This window comes from Gymnoscopelus braueri (genome assembly GCF_963280865.1).
Source record: "Gymnoscopelus braueri genome assembly, chromosome: 7".
NCBI classification, from domain to species: Eukaryota; Metazoa; Chordata; class Actinopteri; order Myctophiformes; family Myctophidae; genus Gymnoscopelus; species Gymnoscopelus braueri.
In genome coordinates, this window is record NC_137608.1 from 22,710,850 (window position 1) to 22,734,706 (window position 23,857).

Genomic DNA, 23,857 nt, shown 5'->3' on the forward strand with positions numbered 1-23,857 from the left:
ATTGTACATGATGGCAGCTTTTCGCTATTAAAAGAGTAGTAGTAATAATATTCTAATTCTAATAACTTTTTCCTTTGTCTTTCCAGTGTTACAAAGGGGGGGGAAGGGTCCGTCCCCACACTCTCTCTCTCCATATTTCTGTCTCCCTCCCTTTCATTGCTGCTGCAGGTCAGTTGCTACTAGATATCGGACTGTATAACTTTTAGATCTAGACAATTCACATCACAACCTCATTCAGACACACAAAACACACACGCACACACACAACTTTTTGCTTTCTGCGTTTAAGGACCTGCATCAGAACTGAAGTTTGGATGTTCCATCAGTAACTAAACTGGATTTATCCTAACAGGTGTTTATTATTATTATGTTTCTGACACAATAGACTGTGTTGAGTAAGATCTGACAACCCTGCTGTCCTCCATCAGAAAGAACAATATCAGGATTCATCTGCAGTTCACAGAAAAGGATTAGCAGAAGCGTAAGCCTTTTTCAAAAATATATATATAATTGTGGGTTTTTGGAAACCCTGTCAATGTTACAGGTACATTCTCATAGGACTTCATTGTGTTCATTTGCTGTCTCCATTTCCAATCTTTTTTTTTCTTGTCCAGAACATGCACGTGTCTTAGGACACTAGTATCTATCCCATGCACTTAACTGGATTTGACTACTCGCATACACACATGAAGAGAAGACACTGTTGGCCTGTGCTACAATACCTACAGTCAGAGCCAATGGTTCCTGCTCCATATCATGTGACAGGATTTTTATAACAGATTTCATCGATTGGAGGCATTGTATTACTGGAACTGTCTTTGAGAGGACTTTGGTTTGCCTGCTCAGTGTGTTGAACTATAGTGACATGGCAATCTTGTTTTGGGTCATTTCTTTCCTCTTGACGGTCCCTGGCTTCCTACAGTCTGCCAAGATCCTGACTGTCTGTCTCATTGGTGAGTACATTACAATGACGTGGAACTGATCAGCTGGTGTGAAAAGTCATCATTATCTAGTAAAAATCATTGGCTGTTAACCACTTAAAAACGTTGTTTTGACTGTTTTAACTTTGTTGACTGTGGACGGTCCATACTTGGTCTGCTCCTTTTTACCCTCTACAACAAATCTCTTACAATCTACAATCTCACAACGCATTACAACGGTTTACTGTGTATGTTGTTTACTGTACTGTACTGTACCGCCTGTTATGACCTGCCCAGAATAGGGACGCTATAGGATTCATGTGGTTAATAGACATTTAGGGTAAAGTAGAATGATGGGAATATAGTAGCATCTTTACATCATCACCTTCACCTCTCCTCTCCTCTCCTCTCCTCTCCTCTCCTCTCCTCTCCTCTCCTCTCCTCTCCTCTCCTCTCCTCTCCTCTCCTCTCCTCTCCTCTCCTCTCCTCTCCTCTCCTCTCCTCTCCTCTCCTCTCCTCTCCTCATATAGGTGGAAGCCATTACTTATTATTAGATGAGATCTCCCATAACCTCCATCTGCACGGCCATGATGTCCGCATGCTCTTGCAGCTGGGTAACCCTGTTATTACAGGTACTCCTACACACTTAAATAACAAACACACGTGTGCACATAACCTCAAACAAGCATTCAGGCAAACACACAATCTCAGCAAATCTCTTTCTCTTTAACTGCCCAGCTATGTATGTCTCATGTACCTGTAGGCATGTACGCGTGTGCGCGCACGCACGCACACACACACACACACACACACACACACACACACACACACACACACACACACACACACACACACACACACACACACACACACACACACACACACACACACACACACACACACACACACACACACACACACACACACACACACACACACACACACACACACACACTTAATCTTGGATGTCTATCACAGGCACATGTGTGGAAAAACAACATGAACATCATTGCTGTATTCCTGTCAGGTTTTACCTATGCAGGCCGTGCAGAAAGCTACCAGATGAGCACCTGGTCTTTAGGAGACAGCTACATTAAAGACTATAATGGCTGGTTTCTGGAGCAGCAGACACAGTTCTTACTGGGAAGGTACTGTAGGCCTACATCATGATGCTTGTTTACCTTGATGTCATTCCTTCACTCAACTCCCTCTGTATTTTACACTGCACTCTTGTCATACACGCACGCACGCACGCACGCACGCACGCACGCACGCACGCACGCACGCACATTCACTCTCTCTCTCTTTCTTTCACACACACTCTCTCTCTCTCTCTGTGTCGACCTCTAACAGGGATAACTTCAATAACTTCTTGAACTTCATGGGGCACCTATCGTACCAGTGTGACAGATTGTTGGGGGACAGTGAGATGATGGGTTTCCTCCAGGCAGAGCGATACGATATGGCCATTCTCGATGCTTTCAACCCCTGCTCCTTCATCCTGGCACGCAAGCTTGGTATATCGCCTAGTTGCGCACAGTTCGGGTTATATCAAGTTATCACTGTAATATCACATGTATTACTTAAACTTTAAAAGATAACAACAACTGTATACAATGTTCATTTATACTTGCGCATAGATACAATTCAATTACATTCCTGGTCACTTTAACATGTTGTAGTTGTTTCACTGTCTTGACTTAGGCCACAGTGACCAACCAGCATTAATTGAACTATGAGATAAATACATACAATTTCTTTATGCATTTCAGTGGTCATAGATATTGTAGCCTATTTGGTACTGTAAGCAGTTATAAGTAAACAGGATATACCCAAATGTATTAAATTCTTCTTTTTGTGATTTCGTGTAGGTATTAATTATATAGCCTTCTATCCCAGCACTCTGAATGGTCCTCTGTCCATCGCCCTGCCCAGCCCTCTTTCCTATGTCCCTGTCTTCAGCTCGGACCTGCCTGACAGTATGGACATCTGGGGCCGCGCAAAGAACCTGCTCTATGCCCTCCTGGCTCCAATAGGTCAGAATGGAGTAATTGTGACGGGATAGAATAGAATAGAAATATCACTGAAATATGTGACCAAGCTGGCATTGCCTTTGAGGGGTACAGTAACTGACCAGTCAGTTATTATATGGACATCCTATCTCACCAGCTATTTTATATTCTTGAGATATGTCAAATAGTGTTCGTGGGGAGTTTTCTTGAGAGATGTCTGGGAAATTGAGAGCCACACACAGTTTGGTATAAAAGATAACCATCTAATGGTTAAAAGAGCAGGTGTTTCCTGGTTCCAGTAGTTTTGAGTGTTTTCTGATAGAATGTCCTATGCTGACGTATGTTTCCCAAAGGGTCCATAAAGGAAACATTTCTTCCCCGTCATGTCTTTTCTTTTCCCCCAGGCCAGAATCTAATATGGTCAAAGTTCAGGGGGGTAGCTGAAAACCACTTGGGCTCAGGCTCACCCCCTGGTGGTCTTGAGGAATTATACCTGGGAGCAGAGCTCTGGGCCTTTAACACAGACTTCTCCCTGGAATTCCCCCAGCCTCTTATGCCCTACACTGTGTTAGTGGGAGGCCTTCTGAATGCACCTGCTAAGCCTCTGGATCAGGTTTGTTCTGTTCTATTCTATTCTATTCTATTCTATTCTATTCTATTCTATTCTATTCTATTCTATTCTATTCTATTCTATTCTATTATATTCTCCATCCAGATCAGATAAATAACCTGCATGATTGGGCTTAAACATATAGCTAGATAGAATGCTTACAGGAAGAAGGTAACACACTTTAAATTCCAAATCCATTGCTTGATCAGCTTGTGCTCCATCTCCTCCACCCCTATCTACCCACCTACCCTTACTTCTATGCTCAACCTTGTGCCTTCCTCACATTCTCCATCCTCTGGTCCTCTGGTCTCTCTGCCGTCTTTCTGTTTACCTCTCTCTCCACCCTTTAGGACTTGGAGACATGGATCTCAGCTTATGGAGAGGCCGGCTTCATTGTGGTGACCCTAGGGTCCATGGTCTCCTCTGTCCCTGTGGACCGTCTGCTGGTGGAGTTCACTGCCGGCTTCTCCAGGGTTCCCCAGGGGGTCCTCTGGAGGTAAATTCATGAGTCATGGATCCACACGGGCACAAAGGCAATGCACCTTGGGTGCACATCTACCTGCGCCAGCATCTCTTGTTTTAAATGTACTCTCCTGAGATGTGTCCAATTTATGTAATTTTGACTTTAACCTTGATTTTAACCTTTAATTATTTCAACCCCAAAGTTAACCATTTATTTGTGGTAGCCTCCTGATCATACCCAAACATTTTCATGAAATTGTATGTATCAGTTCTCAAGTTATTTTCTTCAATGACATACAGACAGAAGGATAGGGCCAATTTTAATAATGCATTACCGTGGACAGGATAATAATGATAGAACCTTCTCTTAAAGATCTCATGGTTTCTCTCAGTGATCTCAATGTAGCTCGAAAAAGTAGATTCCCAATCCTGAAAACTTCATATCAGTTCTCTATACGTTGCATCCATCCAGCTATATAAGTTGTAGCGCTAAGGACCTACAGTACAGTATGCTGTCAATGAAATATTTCACACTGCATATTATAAATTTCAAAACTATTTTAAATTCCGGTAACCTCTTGTGTTTCTACATCAGGTATGACCCCCAACGATGGCCATCTCATGTGGAAACACCTCCCAATCTCAGGCTGATGTCCTGGCTCCCTCAGAACGACCTGCTGGGTATGGCAAAGTCCCTCAATTGACAAAACTGCATGGAGATGCTGAGCAAAATGTTCCTGTCATTCAGTGGGACACTCAAGTGGAGCATTATTCAGCTGCTGTCTATTGTAGAACACATGCATATAAACATGGGGTGTCTATGATGGATCTGGCTTTACTATTGAGTTTCTCTTGGTCATGCTAACAACTCTTTAAGAGCTCATGTCTTCTGTACTTGTCTCTTAGGTCACCCCAAAGCCTGTCTCTTGATAACCCACGGTGGTCAAAACAGCCTGCTCCAGGCAGTGTACCATGCTGTTCCTGTGCTGGGTCTCCCTCTGTTTGGAGATCAGTATGATAATATGGTTAGGGCTCAAGCCAAGGGCCTGGGCTTGACCATCAAACCTGCACACATCACTGGGGAACTGCTAAGCTCCACGATTGACACGCTCATACATGACAAGAGGTAGGTTATGTTTTTTTGGGCGGTGTAGCCGCCCCTATAAGTGGGGTTGGGACACCTCATTAGTACACCCTTCGCTGTACTGTGATTGGCTCATAATTAGTACACCCCTAGCATTAGTACACCCCTAGCTGTACTGTGATTGGCTGACTCTATTCAGCACTGTGATTGGCTAGCGAGACACATGATGACATTAATAACCTATAAATAGGACTATGCACTTTAAAAAAAAAAAATTGTTTGAACTGAGCTTCCATCACTGTGATGACCACTGTGATGACCACACCGCCCACTTCACACTGGGTGTGATCTTTTTTATTATTATTATTATTGATTGATTGAATACTTTATTAGTCAGAAATTTAAACAGCACAAGTACAGTCATTAAGGCTAAAAGGATAACACAAAAAAGTACTGGGGACTTGTTGCCATGTGGTCCTCTGGGATGGATGGACGGACGGACGGACGGATAGATGGACAGACAGATGAGTGGATGGATGCCGAATGATTGAATCGAGGGATGGATGGATATATGGACAGATGGATGATAAATGGATGGACGGATAGATAGATAGATGGATGATGGGCGGATGAATGGATGGGGTGGCAGTGGGCTCAGGAGGTAGAATAGTCATCTGGAGACCAGAAGGTTGGCTATTCAATCCCCGGCTCCACCTGCCTTTGTGTCAAAGAGACCTTGAACAAGACACGGAAAGCTTAACTGCTTCTGATGAGCAGGTGTGTCAGTGGATGGGTCAATCTAATGCACTTTGTAAAGAACTTTTGATAAAGGCACTATAAATGCAGACCATTTACTATTTTGTATGGCTGGTGAGATGGACATATGGATGAGCAGACAGGTGGATGGGCACCTTTCATGTTTTATTTTGAGCTGAAAATGCCACATTATCTCTTCTTCCCTTCTCTCTCATTCCCCTTTCCTCTTTGCAGGTTCAAGTCCTCGGCTGTGTCACTCAGCAGGATTCACCAGTCACACCCTGCCCCGCCAGGCCTCAGACTTGTCCAGTGGGTGGAGCACATCCTACACAGCAGAGGTGGAGCTCACCTACGCCCGGCGTCATTGACCCAGCCCTGGTACCAGAGATGCCTTTTAGACATCGTGCTGATACTCTTCCTCATACTGTTGGGATTTGTAGTTCTCTGCTGGACCTACTGTAGGAGCAGGGACAGCAGCGGCAAACACAAAAAAGTACAATGAATGAATGAATGTATGAAAGAAAAATGAATAAATGGGTTTATTTTTAACATAAAAGCAGGTAAAAACAACAACCACAAAATAAATGTAATAAACATTTTCGATTAACAGTGTACAATAATTAAATACTTTTATCAGTCAGGGACACAGATTTATACCTCACTTGTGACAGTACTTTTTTTCTGGGAATGTTATTGAATATTTGATTTATCATCTAACTTGTTACTGCTGTAATATGTGTGTTCAGTCAATAAACTGATATACTTGATAAATGCAAAATACAAACTGATCTATGTAATTCACTCATTACTATGTGTAATATTCCTTCAGAGATGTGAAGAACAAAAGACAAATCTGTAGGATGATAAAATGATGTGCCACAGTCTTTAGACAGGCCAATTTTCTGAAACCATCGAAAAGCTGAAGTAATGTGATATATTTTTGGGACGAGGAGGAAAGGAACGCATGCATACAATTACTTTTAAATAGACAGTAGAATCCAGTTCCCATTTCTGTAATACACAGGAACTATTCCTGTTCAAACCATAACACTTTATAATGGCTGGGTTTTGAAGGGAGAGACATTTCCCTCCCAGCAGAAAGGACCACCCACTGCTTCCACGCAAGCGCTTTACACTAGACTAGGGGTCTTCAACGTTTTTCAGGCCAAGGACCCCTTAATTGAGAGAGAGATGAAGCAGGGACCCCCACACTACATATTGAATAAAATTGTGTTGCAGATTTTTCATTGATTTCATAGATGGCCTCGTAGACTTGTTTGACAGCACTATCATCAGTGTATGTTGGATTCATGTTAATGTGTATTTTCAGACATTTAACTACTTAAACCCTCAAAACTTGACCTTTCACTCTGTACTTGGTCTGCTCTTTTTTCCCTCTACACCAAACCTCTTTGCCGAAAATAGCCGAGCTTGTAGATCTGCTATTTTTGGCTAAAGTTCTTCCAGAATAGGTTCAAGTGATTAATGTAAAAAAAAAAAAGTTCCTATCACACAAAGATTTGACTGACGGCCCCCTGTAGTAACTCGGAGGACCCCCTAGGGGTCACGGACCCCCTGTTGAAGACCCCATGCACTAGACCACTGCTCCTCCACAGCACCAGGGGGGGCCAGTCGCTACTCTCAGAACAGCGCCTCTCTTCTCTTCATTAACATAACGACGACAACAACAACCGGGTCCCCAGGAGATTGTGGGCAGTTAGGAAACCAAGGGAACATTAATCTAAACAGTTCATGATCCAACTGCAGGTAACTATCATTCTAGGTGCTCTAGTCTATATAACCGGTATGCAGGTCATGAAATGATTATGGAGTCGTTTGAATACCCGACGTTATTTGGGGTAGCTGGCTAATGTTAGCCAAGTTTAATCAGTTGACAGGTGTATCTGACAGTGTAATGTTAGTCCTGTATCTATCTCTCTAAACAAACAGGATCCTTGTGTTTGCGCGAGACGTTTTGTGTTCATTATTAGCATAACAACAGCGTTATAAACGTTACTTGGGATACTGCTGTGAAAGTATTATGTGTCAGTTGCTTTTTTTTAATTTTTTAAAAACTGCTTATATGATGTTCTGCATAGTAGTGTATATCTGCCTGTCATTTAATGTCACTAGGAATTGAGTACAAAGGACCCCAATGGATGGGTTTAGCTGACCTTGTATTGAACTGTACTTTCATGTGCTTTTTTCTGCAAACTTCTAATAAAGTATTCAATCAATCAATCAGGTACATAGCATTTTTTTATTGATTGAATACATTATTAACAGCTAACAAATAGTACAGTGGTACAATTATACAATGATGCTAAAAGGATAACACAAAAAGCCCTGAGGGCTTGTGCATTCAGTTCATAGAGGAGTGTGTGTGTGTGTGTGTGTGTGTGTGTGTGTGTGTGTGTGTGTGTGTGTGTGTGTGTGTGTGTGTGTGTGTGTGTGTGTGTGTGTGTGTGTGTGTGTGTGTGTGTGTGTCTGTGTCTGTGTCTGTGTGTGTGTATATATTTATGTATGTATGTATGTAGTACATTCAGCTCTTACTGCAAATATCAAGTTTACAAAGAAAAGTAATGTTCACAATTTGTGGGATTGTCTGTATTCCTTTCTGCTATAGATCTAAAATGATCCAAGACAGTGCACAGATTCGGCGGCGTGGTGCGGAGGACTTCAAAGCGTATTATGACTACGCCTGTGCCAGGCAGGACTCAGCACCGCTTCCAGCAGTAACTATGAATCTGGCCAAAGGCATACTGGACCTCAGTGGAGACAGAGTGAAAGCGACAGACTGGCTGCCCATACTCGGCTCTATCTCTATCAACAAACACCTGCACCACATTGCAATCCACAGCACGTACCAAGCTGCTCTAAACGCTGGAGACATAGGTAAGGTGGAGATAAAGGAATGACAAGAAACCTAACTATTGTCCACGTGCATTTTCTGAGCATGTTTATTTTCAGCTTTTTTGGGGGACAAAGAATACATATCTAGAACAAGGACACTGTAATTTAGTGCCACGGTGGCGTCTCAAACAAGTCCATGGTGTAGGTAGTCAGGTCCATTTGACATAATAGAGACATTAGAGTGTCAAAGAGTCCATGTTTATTTTAATGATCAATCAATCGATTGTGTTCTGGCTTGGATCAATGGATCTAACTGTATTCCTATTTATCGGTATCATAACAAACTCATTTTTCCATGTAAAAAAAAAAACGATATTCATTTTTGTTTCATATTAACGTTATATTATCATTTAAGTCTTAGTGTTTTGGTAATTATTTGGGAGACACTTGTAATACCCTCGTGGCCCACCAGTGGGCCCCGACCCACAGGTTGAGAATCACTGGTAAAGGAAAGGATTTGTGACTTACTTGGTCATCTCTTCCTCTCAGATAGCAGGTGCTACAAGTCCAGCTACAGGAAGAAGATCCCTGCTATCTGCTGCAAGGACACCATACTGAAGTTGTGTAAGGCACTAAGAGATTGTCTTGCTGTCTCTCCCAGTCTTAAGACTCTACAGCTTAATGGACTTCCACTGAGAGAAAGGGACCTCATCACTTTAACAAAGGTACAACATAGGCTTAGGCTAAGTAGACTAGCTATAAAGCTTGACTGACACCACGCTGATTTATCACAGTCTCTTCTCTGTTCTATTCCTTTATATTCTGTCTAGGGTTTGGGAAAAAGTAACTCCTTGGAAAACCTGTCTCTGGCTAACTGTCCAATTGGTGATGATGGGTTAGAGGGTATGTGTATTTAGAGTTTCTACTTACTTTGTATAACTTTTCTCTTTCATTGTTTCACCTCTAACTCTGCAAGTCTCTAAACAGTGACTTATTGTTAGACTGTAATGCAAGTTTGTTCTCTGTCTAACTTTTAGCGATTTGCCAAAGTGTGAAGTACTCTGCAGGTATTAAGACAGTGGATTTTACGGGATGTAATCTCACCTGGAGAGGAGCTGAGCACATGGCCAACATAATCAAGGTATAATATCTTGTAACTAAAGCTTTTTTTGTTTGAACAATTTTGCAATAGTTTAGTTTCTCCAAGGCAGCATAGTGTATGCTGAGACTCTGTGGAAAGAAATCACAGCCTCTTTCTGTGAATGCCATGGAGAGAAGAACGGTGAATGCAGTTACTGTCGCCATCTAGTGGCATGTTTGAATGTGGCAACTTAATCTGAGTTCCCTGGACCTGTCACTTAAAGGTGCTGTAAGTGATATTTTTTTGGTTAAAACTAAAAGTGTTTTGTTAAAATATTTAAATGTATATTCTGATAGTAATTATTGTTATAGTGTGTGTTCAGTAACAAGTCTCTCCAGCTCTTTATTACAGAAAACACATTTTCTGGTGGGACCCTCATTTCATCCAGTCAGGAGAGAGAAACCATGTATCAGCTTAGCTTTGACAGTGTTTCAGTTTTATGGACAATACTTCCAATTTCACTTGTTTATCCTATATCCTGTATGAGCTTTCTTTCCTGATTGGATGAAATTGGCATCCTGACTTGAAAATGTATTTTCTGTTTACTAAAGAACTGGAGAGACCTGGAGACCCCTGTTAACTGAACAAACACTCTATAGCGATGATTAAGAATATAGAACAAACAAATATCACTTACAGCGCCTTTTTGAAAACAGAAGAGAGTAAAAGTAAATGTGGACTCATGCTTTTCAATTAACAATTTTATCATAATTATTTTTGATTAACATTGACTCGTGTACAGGAATTTCCCCCCTGATTCCAATCTCTTCATTCGATGTGGTGTTTTGCTGCTGTCCCTAATGTTTTTTGCAATCACATTCCCACCTGCAGCACCAGGGAATGCGGCGGCATGGTGAAGGATGGGCTCAGTCGCTGAGGTATCGCCAACCACAATTTGAGGGAATGGCAGGTCTCCGCCGAGTCACCCTCAACTGTAACCTTCTCATTGGGGACCGGGGGGCTGCAGCCCTTGCACTCGAACTGGCTGAGGACCTTTGGGTTAAAGGTGCGTGTGTGTATGTGTGTGCACATTTTGCAGTTTCTTTCAGAATCTAAAAACGCTATTGCCACCCGTCGGTTAAATATTCTGCCTTGGCAAATGGTGCCTAGACATTCCCAACATAAAACTGGTTAATACTTAAAGCTCTTGGACATGCTTTCAGACAGCAGGCATAAGACTTGCAAGGTGCCATAGCCCTATTTGATAGCCTGAGGTGATCCTTAGATGCAATTTGTGGAAATGCTGAGAATTTAGTAATGCTACATTACAGTAGTGCAGTCATTATAATAGCCATAGTGAAGTAGTCAAAATACAATAAGCGAGGAGCAAAGGGGTCCCCTGTTTATTATTTATTTATTTAATTATGTATTTATCCAACAGCTGTGGACCTGCAGAAGTGTGGTCTGTCCAACAAGGGAGCTCAGTGTCTATTGGAGTCCTTGAAGACTAACTCTACTCTTTGTGTGCTGGATATCAGAAGTAACCCTTTAGTCGGTGAGGAGCCACACACCAGAATTCATAGCGGTTTCTTTTCTCAGGATGCTCAAGCTAATACAATGTGTCCAGTCCATATCAAACAATGGTCAACAAACCATTCCTGTAGATTGTTTGTCTATTTGACTTGTGTTGTTTTGTTCTCCTGCCTCCTACAGACAAGGTGCTTATAAAAACTACAATAGAGAAGATCCTGATGAACGCTGATGGACAGTCATCAGAGGTAATGTTTTGTGGTCAATGTTCAAGCGAACATTATGTACGTGAATGAGGCGGCCTGTTCATGTAAATGTGTTCTTGTAGACATACACTGATTCACAGTTTTAGTTTTTTCATAGCGTGAATGTTGACTGTTCTCTATTGCAGTACAACTGGATCAAACCACCCACCCACAAAGAGTCACCGAAACCTCCTGGCCCTAAAAGAAGACAGTTGTCCAATACAGCCAGAGGGAAAGCTACATTCAGGATAGGTACACATACACTGTACATTCAACATATACACATAACTGTACATAATTGTCCAATTCTATTCATAGGATCATCATAGGATTGTATTCATAGGATTGTATTCGTCAAAATTAGATAGCTATACTGTGTGTAGTCACAGTATGAACAGTCATAATGCAAAATCATAATACGTAACAGTGTAATTACAGTTATAACTGCTTCATGATTGAAGCCATTTGTAGTGAGGTGCCCTTTTGGGAGACTTTGACAAAATGTTAAGTACTTCGTTGCCCTTTTGAGCAACTACTTATTGGGTAACTTCCACACTCCTCAGCTGAGAATGTGTCAAAAACTATTTTGAACGACACTTGTTGAAAGAGTCGTGTGATGAAGTATAAATTAGCCTTTAAAATCATGTTACTGGACAGTGAAATATGTACATTATAAGCTCTTTCTAGAATTTTTTTAAAACAACATTTTGAAAAGACAGTGTCTCTGTTCTGTTCTAGCCCCTCGGAGAGGGACCTCAGCTGGCAGGTGGAGTCCAGGAGTTGTCCAGCAACAGAGGCCCCCTTGTCGCTCAAGTCGTGTGCCTTGGCGCACTGCTGCACGTTCCGAACGCCAGAGGTGAGGACATACACAGATCGGAGCGGATCAGAGTTCACACACCACTTTCAGTTCAGTCAGAGGAATTCATATATTTGCAGCATCCTGTTCGATTCAGGCTGATCTAAATGAAGCAAAAACATCAAGAAAAGAGAAGTAAAACACATCATTATAATAATTATTATATAATAATGATTTAAAAAACGCAAGACTTGCGTTACGTACTGCAACACCTTTGGGAAGTTATTTCCCAAACTTGGATAACATACAGTATTGTGAACATTTTATGATCAACTGTTGATAAATGTGTTTATTTATGCAATGTACTAAAGATTACCCTTTTTGGATCTCTAATCCTAACCTTAAAAATTATTTACTTACTTTTTGTTTTACTTAATTTGCAAATGACATACAGTAATGTTGACATATCCAATGTATGGCAACATTCCCATGCCAGAAAAAAACACAATCTTCAAAATGCTAAAAATCTGGATTTGTGTTCTGGGAAACACAACATTTTGGTCCTGAAGCCTTCATCAGGTTGTCTTAACCTAAGACAACCCCATGAGGGTTTCAGGACCAAAACTTTGTGTTTCCCAGTAAACTAATTCTGATCTCTTGCATTTGAAGACACTGTGCGGGAGCTTTTTCTTCCAAGTTTGTTGACCCTAGCTTGGTCTTCTCTGACGTACTTTTCGTTTTATATTATGAAGGTGTGCAAAAGTCTTCCTTGTCAATATTCCCATGCCAAAAACCTGTCATAATTTAAATTAGAAAGACAATTAACTTCCAAATCTCTAGTGGAGCGTGTATGTGCTGAAGTAGAACAAAGTAGTCTGAAATATAGTTTTGTTTCAGAGGTCTGCCTCCTGGTCTTACCATGGTGGAGCAGAGCTTTCAGGTATGGAAAAGCCTTTTTTGTTCTACTTTGCTTTATCCGAGTTGTGAACAGAATGTCCACTATTGCCTATACATGAACATGAATATGGTCTGACATCCAGATCTGCTGCCACTACTTGTTGCATGGATTAAAGTTCTCAGTCGCCTCGACTGATTTCAGTCATTTGGATTCCATAGAAGCCAGCATGTCTTATATGAGAGCATGTTGCACAGCGAAAATAGCCGATCTACAAGCTCTCAATATCTTGCAGATGCATTGAGAGCTTGTAGATAGGATATTTCATATAAAAGCAAAGGTCAATCTGTAATTTCTTCAGCTGGTTGGCTGCAGCAGGAACAGTATTACTAAACTAAAACATCATCATTTTACATATTGTGTTAATTGGTTAGGAATCAACGCTAGTTTGGAGGGCTCCTTTAATGCTGTTTCACAAATCGCACATTAGGACTTATCAGTCAATACAGACATTTTGATTTAGCTTTAATCCATGTAATTGTGTTGAGTTTAGTTATTTGTATCATTCTCTATAGTGTTGAAGCATTCATAGTCTTTCTGCACAGTAAAACACTACTATACAGTAAAACACTGCTATACAGTAAAACATTACTATACGGTCTTCAACAGGGTGCAGCCTCTGTGAAAGTTACCTTGGAATCCGAGTTGGACGAAGAGGAGGAAGAGGAGGAGGTAGAGGAGGTGGTGGTTGAAGTTGAGCCGACTCCATCTGCTGTCAGCCTTCGACGTATGCAGGTAAGCTCTATGGGTGAATATGGCTGTTATTTGGGATCTTGCCATTGACTTTTCCACTGTTTTAAATTAACTCACGCACGCACGCACACACAAACACAAACACAGGTTTTGACCCGTTTCAAACATTCACATGGTGTGTGTGTGTGTCTCTGACTCCTGCAGATGGAGCTAGAGGATTGTCATATGAGACTGGCAGAAGAGCGCAGAGCCAGACTGAAAGCTGAGTCCAGGGTCATGGAGGTACTGATACTCTTCCAGAGTTTTCACATGGCTACTGCAGCTGTGTTAACTGCTCTCAGTGGATGGTATTACATTGAGGACCAGTTGATAGCGTCAGACCAATTCAAGTATTTGAGTGTGGTGTGCTTGATTTACATAATAACTACTATTAGGTTTTTAATTCATGAGTTTAATTTGTGTTCAGCTTCAGCCAGTATTCTGAAAGGAGTCTTATGTTGTCATGGTGGAAATGCATCATAACCTCACCAAATGTATTTAGCGCTGAGTAGTGACAGATTTAAAACCATTCAATGCACTCTTTTGGTGACACAGAAACTGCCCTATTGTTGCCATGACACACATCGCGATGACATTCTATGCTTATCTTTTTAACAAAAGATCCTGTTTTAAGTTCACGGTGTGTTTCTCAGTGTTGTCATAATGTTCTGCTGTAAACAACACTGAGTGTCCCCCGAGTGTTGGTCAAACAGGAACGCCACATAATGTATGAGACGTTTCTGCTTATCTTGTAAACAACACATACTTTTGAGTCATGAGTGTGATCTAAGGAATCCTTTCTGACCATGTTTGACAGGCCTTCCTATGCATGGACCTCATCAAACAGTAACCAACAAGCAGAGCTACTGTAGCATTATTAGTCAAATGTCCGAAAACTTCTAAAATATAAGATTTTCAGTCTTATTAACACATATTATGCTATGTATTGTAAGTATGTAATCATATTATGCAAGTGAAATGATGCTAATACATCGTGCAAAAATGTACAGAGGTAATGTACTTAAATGTGTTCCTGTTGAAATCGAGCCAATGATGTAGGCATGAATAACTTATGGCAAGCAGTTTTCTAGTGCTGATTTTATCCCAACTTGAAGATATTGTGACAACCAGGAGTAATAGGGTTGGGTGTTTAAACATTCACTCCAATTTAAGTCCTGCTGGCAAATGTTCAAATATTACATTATGTGAATATTCTATTGAACACAGCATACTGTTGTATAGGTCTAATAAAAAAAAACACTTGGACAGAGCTCTTGCCTACCATTACAATGTGCCAAAACTATTTTTAGCATTTTATATTTGTACATTACATCTGCACAAGTAGAGGACAACAATGTCAAGCTACAAAACCAATAGTTCCTGATTAATTATTTTCATTGCAGTAGTTTTCTTGATGCCAGGAGCCAATCATAACAGATTTTAGCTATCCCAGGTAGATCCTAGATGGATAGATCAGACTGGCATATATTGCATGGCATAAGTATTGAAGTGTACATTTGCAATCTTTTCTTCTTTCCTGTTCAGTATGAGATGGAGAATGCACGTCTTCGCAGCGTCAACCTTTCTATGTCTGAGGCGCTTGTGGCCCCTAACTCTCGGTCAGCGGCATCTGCCTCCAGTGCCCTTGAGGACGAGGCAGTCCTGGATAGTATTGAGAACTCATTTACCAAGTTTCACGCCTTCCTGGACCTCCTGAAGGATGCTGGGTAGGTACATTTATAAGACAATAGAAATAAAATTTTCCTCAAAACCTTAAACTGACCAGTTGCTTCAATACTTGCAACAGTACCTACCCCTCTAGAATGGAAAAGAACCCTAAGTTCACCTCTAGGCAACATCCCTGTTTCTGTGTCTGGCATGTGCTAGTGAGAACCCCTTTTTATTTTTTAAAGATATTCTTGGGGGCTTTTCTGCCTTTATTTATAGTGGAGAGTAGAGATTGACAGGAAACTGGGAGAGAGATGCACCATAGATTGTCGGGAACGGGATTGAACTCACGATGCGCTGTCAGGCTACATTAAAGCCTACAGTAGGTGCGCGGACCTCTACACCAGCGGTCCGGGCCTAGAACCCCTTTTTCATTCTCTAAACAGCCTCAGCTGAAATGCCATTCGATAAGTTCCTGCAATGTCGTGTATAACTGGGCGGCTATAGCTGAATGGCTAGAGAGGCCGTCTGGGAAACAGAAGGTCTCTGGTTTGCCTCCCAACCCCGGCTATGTATCCATGAGCAAGACACTTAACCCCCAACTGCTCTCCCTGAGCAGCCATCAGCTGGGTGAAGCTGAAACAGAAATGTCCCCACAGGACTAACAAAGGTCTTCCCTTTCTCCATTTATAATTTAGTTCAGTGTCCAACAACATCACCTGATCCAGACTCAGACAAGGAGAGTTAGAAAATGAAAGGGTCCTTTTGTCAGTCTCAAAACGAAACTCAACTGATGGAGAATATGATGGCATTGCTGACCATTCTCGGAAACACAGATTTTATTTTGTTACTTACCCAGCCATTGTGCCAGTTGGCATATAAACCTGCCCAAACTGGAATACAGTGGACAGAGGTGAAATGAAAATGAAAGTGACCTTTTCTAATGAGCAACAAGAGCAGACTGATGGAAATTGAGCTCATGGTGTCCTCCCAGAGGCCATTATGTTTGGCTCTGGGTCAAGTATTGACCAAATACAAGTGACTAGTTACGGTCTGGACATACTTTAACCACTTAAACCCTATATACTTCATTGACTGCGGTCCCCCAGGGGTCTATACTTGGCTCCCTCGTTTTTTCTCTCTATACCAAATCTCTTCACCGAAAATAGTCGATCTACAAGCTGTAAGCTTGTAGATCACCTATTTTCATGAAATGTTTGCATGTTTTCAAATGTTTGTCTATTATGACATGCCCAGAACAGGGCATTGGCAAGATAACTAGAAGTGAATGCATATGACATACATGCCAGTCGGGGCCAAAAGAAAGTCTTATAAGGAGCCCCACCAAAGTCTGACTCTGAACCTACAGTATGAAGGAGGAGTGAGTCAACACTGACATCACTACACTGCCCTATGTACAATATAACTTGGTCTGTCAAGATGATGAAGTGAATCTCAAGGCCTAGCAACCTGGGGGCTGATTCAGATTCCTGAAGAAACATTTGGCCGTTTTCGATCGCCGATTTTCGATTGAGTTGAAATTAATCTTTTGGGGGTAATAGAGGGGAGGGGGGGGGGGGGTGCCAAAAAAAATCTCGCCTGCCCTAAATGTAATTCCTGTGGACGCCACTGAGCAGCAGATGCATCTTTTGCACCACACCCAGAGCAATCTATGGGATAGTAAGTGGGATTGCAATACTTAATGGTTTAATGTTAGATTAAGTGTATAAACCTACATATAATTCAAAGTCAGGTTTTAGAAAAATATAGATTTACGAAGGATAATTAAATGCATATTTAACTCACTGAGTGCCAGAATTGCCAGAATTATTTCTGGCAATGTTGTCCCAGTGCCAGAGATTTTTTCAAGGTAAAAATTGGCACGTTGCGCCATAGCGGTAAAACACGTGAAACACGTCAATGGCACTCAATGAGTTAACTATCAGAATTTTTTTTGTGTGTGGTTACAGCAACCTAGCTACACCATTGTGTAAATGTATCAATTTGACTCTTTATTAGATTACCATTTTTGGAGATCCAACAAAGCTGGATTCGGTCATAACACTGGTAATCGTAATAGGGGCACGGTGGGCAGTTGGTAGCGCTGTCGCCTCACAGCTAGAAGGTCCTGTGTTCGATTTGGGCGCTGGGGGCGTGTCCTCTCCTCCCACATCAGTGGCCATACCCTAGGTGGGGTTGGAGAAAGGGCGTTTCTGTGTGGAGTTTGCATGTTCTCCCTGTGTCCCCTAGGGTAGGTACCCTCACAAAAACATGCAGTAATCCTGGTCTTTATACTGCCTCCCCCTGGTCAGCCCTGGCACCTGATGGAGGGGAAAGGAGGGGAAAAGAACTGGTTGGAATAACGTGTTTCTTCCACGTGCTACGTCCAACCGGGGAAACTCCCCCCTGTCAGGTGATGAAGGCTTGTTAGCTCACATGCATAGAAGGAGGCATGAGCTCAAAATCGTGGGATAACATTTTAGAAAATAAATAAATAAATAACACTGGTAATCAAGTTGGATGGGCAGATTTGATCTTACTTGAACAGTAACCCTGTTGATCCCAGAGTGAACCAGCACACCCCACAATCCCCCTCTTATTTTGACAGCATGGCTGCAAGTTTGGTGTTTGGTACGGTTACTGTCATTTTCATTCTGATCATAGTGTTCCAGTTTTGTAACAGTTTGGAATTTCCATGGATATTTTCTGCTGTCTGTGTTTTGTAAGCTAATAACATTGGTGTTGTAAGCCAGGTCAGCTCTCCTCCTAAAATATATTTCCCAGCAGTAGCATTAACATGGGACATCAGTACAGTTTTGTTTTGAGACACTTTCACTTTCTCCTTTTTTTTGGGCAGCAGGCCAGGGGCTCAGGAGAGAGTGGTCACCTCAGATTCCGAAGGATCCAGCTCCTTTTGACATTATGACAAAGTGTCCTTGAGTAACACACTGAGCTCCCTGAGTGCTGTTCAATACCTTTAATGTATTTATATTTATTTATTTCATAGGGACAGAGCACATTAATGAACATCAAATATAAGATGTAAACATGCCAGAGTTAATAAAAAATGCTACTTTACTAGTCCCTAGGCAGGTAACAAAAACAGAAATATTAGTGGAATAAACATATACAAATACACAAATACAAAACAAAATACACTGTACAACATGTATTACATTACAAAAGTGATCACAGTTTTGGCTTGCCTTGAGCCATTGTTTTAGATGGGTCTTTAAAGTAAAATGGGACATGTACTGTAGGGCAATTCCCTTATTACAAGTGGTTGGTCATTCCAAAGTTTACTTCCCTTAGTTATATACTGACAGCACATTATTTCCAAACATGACGCCTAACAGTCCCCTCTAGTGGTGGTCCTGGTGCCATCAATGCCACTGCCAGCCTTCATTTAAACTTCAACTTCACTTCATTTGTCATATCACATGTTTACAGGTTTTTGTACAAGCTACCCATGCATTGTAGTTCCATTTAAATGATAAGAATAGAGGGGGGGGGAGTCAAATATCAAAACAGACAATATCCAATATACATAAAGAGTGTACTCAAAAAATTAAGTCTCAGTCTCTTGTACAAATAAAGACATCACGTAGCAGCAGAAATAACATATGTATGAAATGTGTGGGAATTGAGTGTATTGGGGGGGATTAACCCATGCAAAGCCTTGTATACATAAAATTAGCATATTTGACATTTTTTTAATTCTCAGGTCAAAAATATTAAGCAAAATGTTCTAATGAAACTTTCCCTTTTGTCTGGATCAATACAGATCAATTTCTGGATCAATTCATATCCATGTCTGGATCAATACCCATGGCCATTGAACTATACAGGGCCTTGCAGGACCTTGTTCTAGGGCAGTGGTTCTCAACCTTTTCAGGCCACGACCCCCCAAAATAAGCATATCTGAACTGGGGACCCCCCAACTAGTGGTGGGAAAAACATTTCATTTCGGTGAACGAACGATTTCGTTCACGTTCACAGCAAAGATTCGTTCAAATGATTCGTTCACGTTCTCGTTCAGTAGCGCTTCCGGTCCCGGCGGAGCGTATGCGATGCACTACGCTAACTGCATGCAACTGTGTGCATCTGATCCCACTGACATGACTGCACAGTCTGTACAGAAACACAGCACTGTCATTCACGATCTAATTGCACCATCTTCTTTGTAATATAATGTGTAGAAGTAATAAATTACTGCAATATATAATGTAAAGTTATTTTTATTTGTCGATAATTATTTATAATAATAATTATTATAAAGCAGCCCAAGTCAGTACACTCACATGACTATCGATTTCCAACCATGTCTTTAACTACTATTAACTTCATGAATAGTAGCTGTAGCATACTATTTGCATCTTCTACTCAAACTAAGACGTGTTAATTGACCTATCTGTCCTTTGTCTAGGACCATGCATATTTATTTCTTTTGATACTTAAATGTGGTGCTAACACTATCTGTCTTTTGTCCAGGAACAACAGTAGGCTACCTATTTCAATTCAAATAGCAATACGCATGCATGTCTATACTGGAAAACTCTACAGCAGGCTTTCTGTCTGTCTGATGGTCTGTCTGTCGCGGGAGGAATAACAGCCCGCCCGTCGTGTGTGCGTGTGCGGGGGAGGGGGAGGGGGGGCATGAATGAAATCGTGAACGCAACAGTTTCGAGTCATGAACGTGTTCGTTCACGCTCACGGCAAATAACTAGTTCTTATGAACGGATCGATCATGACCGACACATCACTACCCCCAACCCTGATAAGTGGTGGGGGGGTCACTGTACTGTCATCTGGGGACTCCACCAAAATCAGAGATTGATAGCCTAGAGATTGATATTACGGTAAGTGTCCATCAACTGCACTTTCCAGTAGGTCTACTTGTATACGTATTTGCTATGGGACTATAATTTTCATAATTTCTGTCTCCTTGGGTTTCAGTCTGGGTTGGGTCAGTTGGCATCTATGGCTTGAGCACACAGATGTCATAATGTACTCGTAGCGCGGCACGAGTGCCGCGCTACGAGCTTGTAGATCTGCTATTTTTTTTTTATCGTGAAAATGTGCGCAAATCTTTGAATATATATATTTTAAAGCAAACATTTTTAACTCAAATCTTTGCTTCTGGGGGGGGGGGGGGGGTCCCTGGAACAAAATATTTTGATGGGGGTCCGTGGCCAAATATATATCATTTTGGGGGTCCTTCACATGAAAAAGATTGAGCATCACTGATATAGAAACATACGTTTTTCAGAATACTGAGATTTAGGAGACATGTAGAATCGGCTTCAGGTCTCAATGGGTTAACATGAGTTGTAAATGCAGGGTTTAAGTCTAAAATCTAAAGATCTGAATTATAGGCCTTAAAAAGTCTTAAATAATGAGTAGTTTCAGTGACCATATTCCATAATCGGTAAACTGGGACGTCCAATTCAACATCCAATTGATTCTTTGTTCCTTCTAGCCTAGGTCAGCTAGCCGCCGTCGCTGGGATTGACCAGGCAGACTTCAGCTCTCTGGGGAGACCTCAGCTCTCCTCTTCCACTGTGGCGCAACGTCTGGGATGGGAAGCATCACCACCTGTAGGTGAAGGAGGTTTTCAGAATGTTGAGGGAGAAACAGATGCAGCATATACAGTAAGTCTATTGGAATGTTAAGCAAACAAGCAATTGTCATAGAAATCATATATCGCTATTGGTTGATTGGTTGACGTAATCACTTAGCTCAGTACAAGTTACAACTGGTAAAGTATTAATACTGCCAGTATGTACTTAGGCAATAATACATGAAGAGGAGTGCTATAATATTGACACTGGTGTTCTGCTGTCATCATATCAGTGCCAATATCTCCCAATATAACACCTCAGAAGTATTATTTTGGTTATGCAACAGAATCATGAATCTTGAAAGGCTGGTCATCGGTTTTAGGTTCTTCATCAAAATAGTTCTTTGTCGTATGACAAAGAAGAAATTAAAATGATGTTTGTGGCGCCCCAACAGCCAAGTGGTTATGGAACTTATTTACAATTTAGCAGACGCTTTTATCTAGACTTAAAAGAACAAAAGCTAAGTAAATGGTATGATTCCTAGTCAACAAACAACGGGGTAAATAGTCATGATGTCCAAGGTCAGCGAGTCCCCGTTTGATTTTGTGTCATTTGTTGCATAATTTCCCTACTCGCACTCCACATTTCTTGTCTTATCTCCACTATCGCTGTTAAATAAAGGCTTGAAAATGGTCTCATCACAGCTCTACTATATCTTACACCCAGGTTGGTAATCCCCAGCGTGCTGCCTCAAGGGACCCAGCTGGCAGCCTTGACCACAGACCACCAGCCTCGCCCAGGGGGTTCTTGTCTGCAGATAGACCAACTGAACTGCCTCTCAGCCAGCCTAGTGGACCTGCTATAGACCCCCACGTGGATCTGGAGGACGGTGGACAGGAGCCAGATGAGTACTCAAAACCTGAAGTGCAGCATGACTCTGGGTCAGAGCGCAGCTTCCGTAGCCACCGATCTTACGGCAGTGGATCCCATAGCAACAAAAGTTTCCTCGTGAGCAGCTCTCACGGAAAGGTGTCTAAACCAGTCTCCCTCGTCGGCCACAGTAACAGCAACTCCCACCATAGCGACGGTTCCCATGGATATAGCTTCAAGCACAGCAATGTTTACAGCTCCATCCACAGCGACGGGTCCCTCAGTGATTTGTCCGTGAGGTCAAGCGTAAGTGACATCATGAGTGAGAAGGCAGAGTCGGTGGCCTCCTCGGGGTCAAAGGGGAGCGGAGGTAGAAGGCGACGGACAGCGGGTTGTTCGGGGTCGGAGGGGTCAGAGGTGAAAGCCTACGTGGGGCTGGACACCGTGGCACAGGTCAGATCTCTGGGCAGTCTGGGTGGACGGTCAGATGATGACAGATCCTTCTGATTAGCTGACCAGGAGAAATATTAACCAACCTGATGTCAACTCTTCCCCGCCTCCTTTTCTCCTGACTAAAGTTCCCTGTAGTGATTGTTAGTGGAGTCAACAACAAAAGGTTGATGTAATAGTTCCATCCCATCAACGCATTTCCCTTTTTGTTTTTCCTTGTTTTGTTTTTGGACGTTCTAAAGGCCGAGTGGTCTGTGGTCATGAGGTTTTAAGTAAAGGCCAACCCAACAGTGAAATAGGATTTGATAGATCCTAGCCAAAGTGGGTTTTTTTGTAAAAAGAAATGCTACTCTTACTGAGAATAACGCTAATTTAGCTTCATGTTACATTTTTGGTACAAATTTTACAATTAGTTTTTATGGGAGTTTGTTTAAATGTTTTTCGTTTTTGTTGAGATTAATGCCAAATTATTTTCGTAATTTTCTATTCCTGTTTTATAACTCCCACCTTCCCCCAAATATATTTTTGCAATAAACGTTTCAACATTATATTGTTTGATGAAGGTGTGTATTAACTTCTATTTAGTCTAATGGGACCCATTGTGCTGCCAGTTCTGTGAAATGTTACATGTTGTTTTGAGCTTTCAGAGCTGAGTTGTAACCAGGAATGTCTGTTGGATAGACAGTGTTTTTTGGCCTGGAGAGATGGAAGTAACAGGGAACATCATGGACTCTTGAATCAATGTGTGTGTGTGTGTGTGTGTGTGTGTGTGTGTGTGTGTGTGTGTGTGTGTGTGTGTGTGTGTGTGTGTGTGTGTGTGTGTGTGTGTGTGTGTGTGTGTGTGTGTGTGTGTGTGTGTGTGTGTGTGTGTGTGTGTGTGTGTGTGTGTGTGTGTGTGTGTGTGTGTGTGTGTGTGTATCTATCTATAGGTGGTTTCACAATTAATACTAACCCAGTTTTGTTCAAAGGTAGCAATTTGCAGCCTCCAATCACATTTAATCGTTTAAGAATAGTAACAGAGTATCCGAAAGGGGGATCCATGTTTATGTTTACTGCATATTCTTGTTTACGGTCTTTTCTGGTGCCGTTGTGTCCCAGAGTGACACGAGGTAATGGGAACGAGGCAAGATTTGTGGCTGTCAGTCGGACGTTGGATGAATTGTTCCGGTGGAGAATGCACATGTTTTCCATTCGCACAGAAGACAAAACACCAGCCAGTAAAAAACCAAAACTATTTACAACGGTAGCAACAAGTTTAGATCATGACCCATG

General features: G+C 41.7%; 2 protein-coding genes across 3 annotated transcripts; both read left to right on the forward strand.

Moving 5' to 3' along the window:
* Nucleotides 1-865: 865 nt before the first annotated feature.
* LOC308088951 (UDP-glucuronosyltransferase 3A1-like) lies at nucleotides 866-6,346 on the forward strand (the record flags this gene model as incomplete). Its single annotated transcript, XM_080433532.1, has 10 exons — nucleotides 866-953; nucleotides 1,451-1,552; nucleotides 1,948-2,068; nucleotides 2,274-2,437; nucleotides 2,792-2,961; nucleotides 3,342-3,545; nucleotides 3,893-4,038; nucleotides 4,600-4,685; nucleotides 4,911-5,130; nucleotides 6,079-6,346. 10 exons carry the CDS (start codon nucleotides 866-868, stop codon nucleotides 6,344-6,346), a joined length of 1,569 nt encoding a protein of 522 aa, XP_080289658.1.
* Nucleotides 6,347-7,545: 1,199 nt separating this feature from the next.
* On the forward strand, nucleotides 7,546-23,133 carry cep78 (centrosomal protein 78). 2 transcript variants are annotated; one of them, XM_080432768.1, is made up of 16 exons: nucleotides 7,546-7,611; nucleotides 8,471-8,739; nucleotides 9,247-9,422; nucleotides 9,528-9,600; nucleotides 9,735-9,838; nucleotides 10,670-10,844; nucleotides 11,220-11,333; nucleotides 11,492-11,556; nucleotides 11,700-11,805; nucleotides 12,292-12,409; nucleotides 13,247-13,289; nucleotides 13,914-14,039; nucleotides 14,202-14,279; nucleotides 15,582-15,763; nucleotides 21,184-21,355; nucleotides 21,992-23,133. In XM_080432768.1, exons 2-16 carry the CDS (start codon nucleotides 8,478-8,480, stop codon nucleotides 22,640-22,642), a joined length of 2,445 nt encoding a protein of 814 aa, XP_080288894.1. In that variant the 5' UTR covers nucleotides 7,546-7,611; nucleotides 8,471-8,477; the 3' UTR covers nucleotides 22,643-23,133. The 2 variants fall into 2 exon arrangements, with proteins under 2 accessions (XP_080288894.1, XP_080288895.1); XM_080432769.1 differs by having other exon boundaries at nucleotides 22,007-23,133.
* Nucleotides 23,134-23,857: the final 724 nt, after the last annotated feature.

Coding starts and splice junctions, on each gene's coding strand:
- cep78 (XM_080432768.1), top strand. CDS start 8,478: ATGATCCAAGACAGTGCACAGATTCGGCGGCGTGGTGCGGAGGACTTC. Junction 8,740..9,246: donor TCTAAACGCTGGAGACATAG/GTAAGGTGGAGA, acceptor TCTTCCTCTCAG/ATAGCAGGTGCTACAAGTCC. Junction 11,806..12,291: donor GAAAGCTACATTCAGGATAG/GTACACATACAC, acceptor GTTCTGTTCTAG/CCCCTCGGAGAGGGACCTCA.